We start from the raw sequence: 10,002 nt of genomic DNA on the forward strand, positions 1-10,002 counted from the left end.
CACAAAAAAATACAGTTTTATATCTTTATGTTTGAAGCCTGAAATGTGGCAAAAGGTCGCAAAGTTCAAGGGGGCCGAATACTTTTGCAAGGCACTGTATATTTGATTATTTCAGTAAATGTTCTGTAGTGGTATTGGGCACGTGCACAAACGTCAGTCTAGTCTGTTTTCACAATCCGTGAATTTTCATTCAGGGCGCACATGAACAAAGGACACCGCATTGAAACGAATCTCAAATTTGTTATTTTAAGATCTGTGGGCATTTATGCAGTGTTATTATAATTGAAGATTGTGGTACTGAATTCTATAGATTTATATAATGCATACTATACATTGAACATAGGAAAGAAGCCTCCCCCCAAAAATATCTACATCAGCCATGGGTCTGTATTCTTAGTTCATTTATTCCCATGGAAAAGAACATAAGAAATGCCACTGAATCAGACCCACATATGTGAATACACATACAAGTGATTTAAATGTGGATAATTCATAAACTGGATGCATTATATATATATATATATATATATATATATATATATATATATATATATATATATATATATATATATATATATATATATATATATATATATATATATATATATATGCATTTCTTATTTATAAATGCACATACTTTTCTAATCAAATGATTAACACCATATTGATTGTTTTCTTTTAAATAAGGTATATTTCAAACATTTCAACCATATATCATAACTGTAAGACATCTGGAGCATATGTCCTTGTGAGTCAGCAACTTCAGTGAGGGCAAATATCTGAAATTACATTTATGGGATGCGTTGTTTTTGTAAGATAAACCTTCCTGCTGCTGCAGATGTCCTTACTCCTGATAGCCCTCTGTCTTCATGTCATTGAGACCAAGGTCTTCATTCTGCTCAAATGTCCTGGTGTACTTCTCAGTTGTCATCTCTGGGTCTGGGTCAGGGGCATAGACGTTCTGCAGACAAACGCGACAAATCAATTCATTACAAATTAAACTGAGAGGAGACGATGCGTTTGAACCTCAGACATCTGTGAAAGAACAGTGTCTTTTACCTGGAGATAGCTGTTCCCTGCAGGGTCGTCGAGAACAACGTGCACATCCATTTCTCCCGCCATGATCTACAGTATTTTTTTGGAAGAGGTGTTTTAAGTGCCATTCAGCATCCATTACACTTTGAGATACAACAGTTTCGACATGGGTGCCAGACTGTTCTGCATTCAAAAACTATACTTTGTTGCCCAGCCAAACATGTGAAAGTGTTCTTCTCAGATACAGCATATGTGAAATTGTTGCATGAGCTTTTGTTTAGTCTAAATCTCATGTCATACTAACAGTTGTTTGAGGATTCACAATAAGTGAATAAATGCACCGAGTTAAAATATACAACCTAGTTAAAATATACAACTAAGGTCCCAATATACATTAAATGTACAAAAGCATATTTACATGGTAGTTATAGTGCATTTACAGTGCAGATACACATTGTTAGTATTTATGACTTATACCAGATGGTAACATTCACAATTTAAAATAATTGCAATAAACTCACAATGGAGACATTGGATCTTTAAAAAATATTCTAGAGTGAGACTATTAGCCAAAGAGTTATTCAGAGTTAGTTCACAAATTGAATGCAAATAAATACGTAAAAACGTTCCATGGGTAAATACTTTGGGACGTGTAATTACACTAAGGTATTATATGTAAAGTGAGACCAAAACTAGCTCCAAACAAAACAGTGATATTCAATGATTTGACGCCTCTAACCTTGTCAATCTTCTCGCCAAAAAGTTTCAGTTTCTCTGTTCGATCTGAAGTGGAGCTGTCTCCACAAGTGAATGGATTTTTGGAAACAATCTGGAGGAAAACAGTGGCGGTGGATGAAAACATTAATATAATATAGCTCGAGTCCACAGTGAAAGAGACCATAGAACAGGGGTGCACAACTTAAATCCTTGAGGATGGCAGTCCTGCTGGTTTTGGTTTCTCCCTCTGTACATCCTTCCTGCTGCATCTCCCCTTCATCTCCCCCTACTTCTCAACAGTCTGCTCACCAGATCTTTGATGTCTTTGAGGAGTCCCTCCAAGGTGGTGAATTTGCCACCGACAGCAGCCATCCCCAACTCAAACTCCAGCTCAGGTATGAGGATGCTACATGTCTCCGACTGCACAAACACAAACCGGCACAACATGGTAGAGTCAACTCCATCCTGATTCAGGAATAGCATTGCTCTCCCGTGAAAAAGTTCTGTTCCATTACTGACAGGAATCGATTATGAAAAGACCCAAACTCTTAAGACAGGACAACAAATACCTGAGCCATCTCAATCATGACAGTATTCATATTCATATTTGGCATGGGTGCTATGAACTTTCTGCCATGCAACGGTAGCCTAAGTACCAGTCTGTTTGTGCTATCATGCCAACTCCTTGTCATGCCAAACATTGTTTGTAATGGAGTTGGCAAAAGCACAAACAGACCTGGGACCAGGTTAATAAAAATGCTACAGTAAAAAAAAACTAGTGAATGCAAGATAAAGTACAAAGAGGGGGCTACCTTGAGAAGATCTCTGGACATGTCAGACACGTCAGTGAGGTGAAGAGTTATCTTGGTGCCCAGCTCTTCTGTGGCTCCACCAGATTTCACCTAAACCACAGATTAGATGGGCAAATTAGAATGCATTCATATTAAGATATTTGCAATATCTGTGAATATGCCTTGAAAATAAATACATGTGCCAAGAAAATAAAAAGAGGACACTTACTTCGTTGGTTCGATGTCCACAGTCATCACAGTTTGTTGCCATGATAATGACTTCTTTGAAATGGGGTATTTCTGAGGAATTGTAAAGGAGGATACCTAAACCTTGCAAAATTAAACATTGTACACTGGGCCTCCTGAGTGGCACAGTGGTCTAACGGCACTTGATTGCAGTGCTTGAGGCATCACTACAGACCCCGGTTCCAGGCTGTGTCACAACCAGCAGCAACCAGGGCAGCGTACAATTGGCCCAATAATCCACAATTGGGTTAGAGGAGGGTAAGGCCAGGGGGGGTGTACTTGGCTCGTGGCGGGCCGGCGCCTGCAGGCTAACTTGGGTCGTCAGTTGAACAGTGTTTCGTCCCGCACGTTGGTGTGGCTGGCTTCCGGGTTAAGTGGGCGGGTGTTAAGAGCGGTTTGGAGGACGCACGACTCGACCATCACCTCTCCCAAGTCCGTTGGGGAGCTGCAGTGATGAGACAAGATCGTAATTGGATATCATGAAAAAAGGGGTAAAAAAAAAAGTGAATGAACATTCTACGCCATCCTTATCATAGGACACTACTTGGGAGCAGTGATGTAGTGGTAAAAACATATATATATTAAATGGTGGGTAAATGCTGATTGCCATTCGTGGTGAAGTAAAGTACCACTATTCTTTCAATGCATTGTCCTGCAAAAGGAGAGGAATGGTTGCGCAAAATAAAAAAAGGTAAATGGCATTTACGTGCCTTAACCTTACACTACTGGGGACAACCAAACAGACTGGAAAGGATACGGACAAGCTTCATGTTTGTCGAGGCTGGGGCATTGCACTCTGGACAGTTTGTATTAAACGTCAACACCTGAGGGAGAAATAAGGTATATTACTCAAGGGTCAATTGAGGAAAAACTCCAAATTGGGATGCAAAATGTCTGGAAATCCCACCTCATTTCTCATATAGTCAATGTCATTACTGGGCTTTTCCTCCTCGTCTTCAGCCTAAGAAATAACAAAAAAAGCTACATTTGAAGTCACTTTTGCTATATAGAAGTTTATACTGGTGAACATGGGTCAAATTATAAATGTATGCCGTCTTGTTTTTTTCTACCTTATGAGGATTCTACACACACAAAACATGATGACAGCATCGGAGGCATTGCCTTTTCTAAAACAGATATGTCCCCTTACAGGAGAGTTGTGATGTGTCAAATCAAACCACGCACCTTTATTCCTAACTGGGCGTCCTGTTGGGGTGTTCTCTTGTAGTGGCTGACCGAGAGAGCCTCATCTTTCTGCGGAGCAAAGGGGTTCTCCACAAAACTGTTCCCAGATGGATCATCAATGACCTAAAATTTTATTGCCAGAAAGATTCAATTCCATTTAACTTTAATCTTGTACATGGTTGAGGCTGGGCAATCAAATTGGACTTACCAGTGTGAATACACCTTCTTTCAACTTCTTCAATTTATCAATGAACTCATCAATCTTTACAGCAACTTCTGGTGCAGTTGCCTTCAAGAGTTAACATGATTTTAGTCAACAAGCAGTGAAGTACATATGGCATTTGGCATGATCAAAGTAAACAAAGCTTATACATTTCTTAGTTGTTGGTCTTGCTCCAACCCTGCAACTGCACGGTCTATGAGGCCTTCGATGGTAGAGAGTGCTGGGGAGCAAGAGGAACAGTTAATGGCTTGAATGGGATTGAGGCATATGTGGATACTGTACATCTACATGCAAAAGTGTTCTTCTAAGTAAACAAAGCTTCACTTAATACAACAGTTGGATTAATTTAGTCAAGTTTAGCCTACAACACTCCTGCCGCCTTTGGCAAATATGTCTATAAATACAATTTAAATGATCCCAGTAAAAAAATAAAATAATTAAAAGCTAAGGAATCTCAGCCGTAAGAGCCAGTATATTGGATGATATTGGATCTGGGACCAGGCTAGCAATTATCAGGCCGACAAAATATCAGTGGCATGTATGCATGAAGAATGAATATTGTTTTCAAAATCAATAAAAACTGAGTGAGTACTTACAGCCCTTCTGAGTGTATGGGGGGATTTCAAAATCCAGTTCTGGGATTCTGGTGGTTGCACTGTCTGCTTTGACAACTTCTCGATTCATATCCTACAAAATGAGATTACAAAAAACAGACTAAGTATCTAATACAAGATATAAATCAAATAATACAAGTTAGATATTGTTTTCTTTCTAAGCTAGCTATATTGGGGCGGCAGGGTAGCCTAGTGGTTAGAGCCTTGGACTAGTAACCAGAAGGTTGCAAGTTCAAACCCCCGAGCTGACAAGGTCGTTCTGCCCCTGAACAGGCAGTTAACCCACTGTTCCTAGGCCGTCATTGAAAATAAGAATTTGTTCTTAACTGACTTGCCTGGTTAAAATAAAGGTAAAATAAAAATGTAAAAAATAATTAAAAAGGTGTCTGGTCCTCAAGAGAAGCATTGACGTCAGCACAGCCAATGTGCTGTCCTGACAGTGTGTTCTGTCTAAACGTTAACTATACTGTTTAGACAGAGGGTCAGGAGGGACTGTTGTGCACATTAGCCGTGCCGTCCGCCTTGTATAGGAAACCTTTGGAACTTTACTTTCATATCGGGAAAGAATTTTCAAAAAACAAAAAAGGTAAAATCACATACATGGCAGGTAGCCAGCCTAATGGTTAGCACACAAACTCATTCCAGGTTCAATCCTCCCTTGTACTTGATTGATTAATTAAAGGTCACTAATTAGTAAAAAATTCCCCTCACTTGGTTGTCTAGGTCATAACTGAAAGGAAAAACCCACTGACACTCCATGGAATGAGACACCCCTGGATTAGAGCGTTGGGCCAGTAACAGAAAGCTTGACGGTTTGAATCCCCAAGCCGAAAAGGTGAAAAAGCTGTTCATTTTAACAGAATCCCACGTGGCAATATTTCCAATGGATGTGTTGCACAGTTTTCCATTACAGCACCAGTGTGTTGCCAGTGATTATGTTAATGTTCGCTCTAGTGTTATATTTTGGGAACTGTTTCCATCACGGAGTGTGACACTAAAGATGTGTGAAGAGCACAGTCATCCCATGAGTCAACAGTTGCTTTGTGAGAAGGTGTTAACCCATGTTCACAGTTAACCATTGTTATGTAAATGAAAGCTGAAAAGCACCAGTGACTATGCCTTGGCCCCAAATCAGAGTAGGTCCACTGAGGCCATGGCCCTGTTGACAAAGCTGGGCCATGGAGGTGGAAACAAAAGCCTGAGGCTTTGTAAATCAGTGGAAATTCACCACACCTTTTCTCCAAACAAATAACTTTTTTGCCCGGTTTGAGGACAATACAGTGCCACTGACACGGCCCGCAACTAAAACATGCAGACTCTCCTTCACTGCAGCCGACGTGAGGAAAACATTTAAACGTGTCAACCCTCGCAAGGCTGCAGGCCCAGACGGCATCCCCAGCCGCACCCTCAGAGCATGCGCAGACCAGCTGGCTGGTGTGTTTACGGACATATTCAATCAATCCCTATCCCAGTCTGTTGTTCCCACATGCTTCAAGAGGGCCACCATTGTTCCTGTTCCCAAGAAAGCTAAGGTAACTGAGCTAAACGACTACCGCCCCGTAGCACTCACTTCCGTCATCATGAAGTGCTTTGAGAGACTAGTCAAGGACCATATCACCTCCACCCTACCTGACACCCTAGACCCACTCCAATTTGCTTACCACCCAAATAGGTCCACAGACGATGCAATCTCAACCACACTGCACACTGCCCTAACCCATCTGGACAAGAGGAATACCTATGTGAGAATGCTGTTCATCGACTACAGCTCGGCATTTAACACCATAGTGCCCTCCAAGCTCGAGACCCTGGGTCTCGACCCCGCCCTGTGCAACTGGGTACTGGACTTCCTGACGGGCCACCCCCAGGTGGTGAGGGTAGGCAACAACATCTCCACCCCGCTGATCCTCAACACTGGGGCCCCACAGGGGTGTGTTCTGAGCACTCTCCTGTACTCCCTGTTCACCCACGACTGCGTGGCCACGCACGCCTCCAACTCAATCATCAAGTTTGCGGACGACACAACAGTGGTAGGCTTGATTACCAACAACGACGAGACGGCCTACAGGGAGGAGGTGAAGGCCCTCGGAGTGTGGTGTCAGGAAAATAACCTCACACTCAACGTCAACAAAACTGAGGAGATGATTGTGGACTTCAGGAAACAGCAGAGGGAACACCCCCCTATCCACATCGATGGAACAGTAGTGGAGAGGGTAGTAAGTTAAGTTCCTCGGCGTACACATCAGACAAACTGAATTGGTCCACCCACACAGACAGCATCGTGAAGAAGGCGCAGCAGCGCCTCTTCAACGTCAGGAGGCTGAAGAAATTTGGCTTGTCACCAAAAGCACTCAAACTTCTACAGAAGCACAATCGAGAGCATCTTGTCGGGCTGTATCACCGCCTGGTAAGGCAACAGCTCCGCCCAAAACCGTAAGGCTCTCCAGAGGGTAGTGAGGTCTGCACAACGCATCACCAGAGGCAAACTACCTGCCCTCCAGGACACCTACACCACCCGATGTCACAGGAAGGCCATAAAGATCATCAAGGACAACAACCACCCGAGCCACTGCCTGTTCACCCCGCTATCATCCAGAAGGCTAGGTCAGTACAGGTGCATCAAAGCTGGGACCGAGAGACTGAAAAACAGCTTCTATCTCAAGGCCATCAGACTGTTAAACAGCCACCACTAACATTGAGTGGCTGCTGCCAACACACTGACTCAACTCCAGCCACTTTAATAATGGGAATTGATGGGAAATGATGTAAAATATATCACTAGCCACTTTAAACAATGCTACCTAATATAATGTTTACATACCCTACATTATTCATCTCATATGTATACATATATACTGTACTCTATATCATCTACTGCATCTATGCCACTCTAGGCATAACTATGCCACTTTGTTTACATACTCATCTCATATGTATATACTGCACTCAATACCATCTACTGTATCTTGCCTATGCCGCTCTGTACCATCACTCATTCATATATCTTTATGTACATATTCTTTATCCCCTTACACTTGTGTCTATAAGGTAGTAGTTTTGGAATTGTTAGCTAGATTACTTGTTGGTTATTACTGCATTGTCGGAACTAGAAGCACAAGCATTTCGCTACACTCGCATTAACATCTGCTAACCATGTGTATGTGACAAATAAAATTTGATTTGATTTGATTTAAAGGAAGGACGCTAGAAGTGTTAATACAATCAGCTGCAACTGTTTCAACAGTAAGTGTATATTTCGCATTTGTAAAATTATTTTGATGTGACAATAAAGTATTCATAGAAGTGTTTTGTGCATCAAAGCTAGGACCGAGACTGAAAAACAGCTTCTACCTCAATGCCAGCAGACTGTTAAATAGCCATCACTAGCCGGCTACCACCCAGTAACTCAACCCTGCACCTTAGAGGCTGGTGCCCTATATACATAGAATCACTGGCCACTTTAATAATGTTACACTAGTCACTTCAATAATGTTTACATTCTGCTTTGCTCATCTCATATGTATACTATATAGTCAATGCCACTGACATTGCTCATCCTAATATTTATATATTTCTTAATTCCATTATTTTACTTTTAGATGTGTGTATTGTTAGATACCACTGCACTGTTGGAGCTAGGAACACAAGCATTTCACTACACCCACAACATCCGCTAAATATGTGTGTGACCAATAAAATTTGATTCTCAATTGTGATGACAATTTCAGTTTAGATGGAGTATGAGGCCATTTTGGTTGCCAGAGCTAGTTTAACCTCTGAACATAATGTCTTGGATGGTAACGGAGTAGGCTAGCCCACAATCCTTAAACTCATCTGGTCTAGCCTAGTCCTGGATCTGTTTCTGCTCTTGCCAATGTTTCAAGTTTCATTAGTCCTATGTACGGGATACACATGGTTTACATCGTCCAACAAAACACTTACTTGCAGGTTCCTTCTTGACAATGCCAACTCCATTGCTGTTTTGCCATGACAATGAGTGGCATGATACAAACAGACTGGCACTCAGGCTAGCTACAGCTCATAGCCTACACAGTTACTTATCAGTGGTTCAGCATATGCCTGGGAAACGAACTGCATCCTACTTAGACTACCTGTTTTGACTTGACTTTGAGTGTGTAGGCGATGCCTTGATCCTGTATGCGACCAGCTGATTGGATTTCAGTGTTCGACCAGCTGCAGTTGGGACAGGTGAAAGAACTGATGATAACTTCTTTAAAGAAAGGAATCTTAGTAAGAAGAATACGTGTCATTCCCTACAAAAATGGAGAGAACACATGTTAGATGAGTCAATCCTACAGCGATACAGACAAGTCCATACGTTCAATTAACTGGTCAGTGTGTTAGCTAGCCATTTACTTACATTTTGGTAACAATTCATGCACAGACTCTCAATTTCGGTGGGTTGATTGTCTTCGTCATTATCAGCACTGATCTCCTTGAAAACACTACCGCCAATGCCACGGACATTTTCCTCTGCTATGACTGACATTATTTCACTTCAAGAGGTTTTTGATAAGCAAACTGTTCGTTTGCATATGCCGCTAGCTGTTTCTGGAACTTTCTACTATCTACATCTGAAAGTGCAGTCCAAAATACACGTTTTCATGTCTGCGTTATATCCTTATCCCGGAAATAGACGTCAAATTAGTCTTCTTCTGTGGTGGAAATGTCATATGTTTTGTGCGCATGCGTAATACCATATGAAAGCGTCACATCATTCATATATGTATATACACTGCTCAAAAAATAAAGAGAACACTTAAACAACACAATGTAACTCCAAGTCAATCACACTTCTGTGAAATCAAACTGTCCACTTAGGAAGCAACACTGATTGACAATACATTTCACATGCTGTTGTGCAAATGGAATAGACAACAGGTGGAAATTATAGGCATTTAGCAAGACACCCCCAATAAAGGAGTGGTTCTGCAGGTGGGTACCACAGACCACTTCTCAGTTCCTATGCTTCCTGGCTGATGTTTTGGTCACTTTTGAATGCTGGCGGTGCTTTCACTCTAGTGGTAGCATGAGACGGAGTCTACAACCCACACAAGTGGCTCAGGTAGTGCAGCTCATCCAGGATGGCACATCCATGCGAGATGTGGCAAGAAGGTTTGCTGTGTCTGTCAGCGTAGTGTCCAGAGCATGGAGGCGCTACCAGGAGGCA

The 10,002-nt window shown here is 41.8% G+C and overlaps 1 protein-coding gene across 2 annotated transcripts; it reads right to left on the reverse strand.

Moving 5' to 3' along the window:
- Nucleotides 1-386: 386 nt before the first annotated feature.
- LOC110533509 (zinc finger protein ZPR1) lies at nt 387-9,498 on the reverse strand. 2 transcript variants are annotated; one of them, XM_036989909.1, is made up of 15 exons: nt 9,193-9,498; nt 8,924-9,085; nt 4,794-4,884; nt 4,347-4,417; nt 4,183-4,263; nt 3,975-4,097; nt 3,697-3,750; nt 3,547-3,613; nt 2,773-2,843; nt 2,565-2,654; nt 2,062-2,172; nt 1,775-1,864; nt 1,060-1,125; nt 611-961; nt 387-520 (listed from the first exon to the last, which is right to left on the reverse strand). In XM_036989909.1, the coding sequence occupies exons 1-14, from the start codon at nt 9,319-9,321 to the stop codon at nt 845-847; spliced, it is 1,323 nt and encodes a 440-aa protein (XP_036845804.1). In that variant the 5' UTR covers nt 9,322-9,498; the 3' UTR covers nt 387-520; nt 611-844. The 2 variants fall into 2 exon arrangements, with proteins under 2 accessions (XP_036845804.1, XP_036845803.1); XM_036989908.1 differs by having other exon boundaries at nt 387-504; nt 606-961.
- Nucleotides 9,499-10,002: the final 504 nt, after the last annotated feature.

This window comes from Oncorhynchus mykiss, chromosome 10, assembly GCF_013265735.2.
Source record: "Oncorhynchus mykiss isolate Arlee chromosome 10, USDA_OmykA_1.1, whole genome shotgun sequence".
In the NCBI taxonomy this organism is placed as follows: domain Eukaryota; kingdom Metazoa; phylum Chordata; class Actinopteri; order Salmoniformes; family Salmonidae; genus Oncorhynchus; species Oncorhynchus mykiss.

Coding starts and splice junctions, on each gene's coding strand:
- LOC110533509 (XM_036989909.1), bottom strand. CDS start 9,321: ATGTCAGTCATAGCAGAGGAAAATGTCCGTGGCATTGGCGGTAGTGTT. Junction 2,844..3,546: donor GACAAACATGAAGCTTGTCC/GTATCCTTTCCA, acceptor ACAATTCCTCAG/AAATACCCCATTTCAAAGAA. Junction 1,865..2,061: donor TCAAAGACATCAAAGATCTG/GTGAGCAGACTG, acceptor GTTTTCCTCCAG/ATTGTTTCCAAAAATCCATT.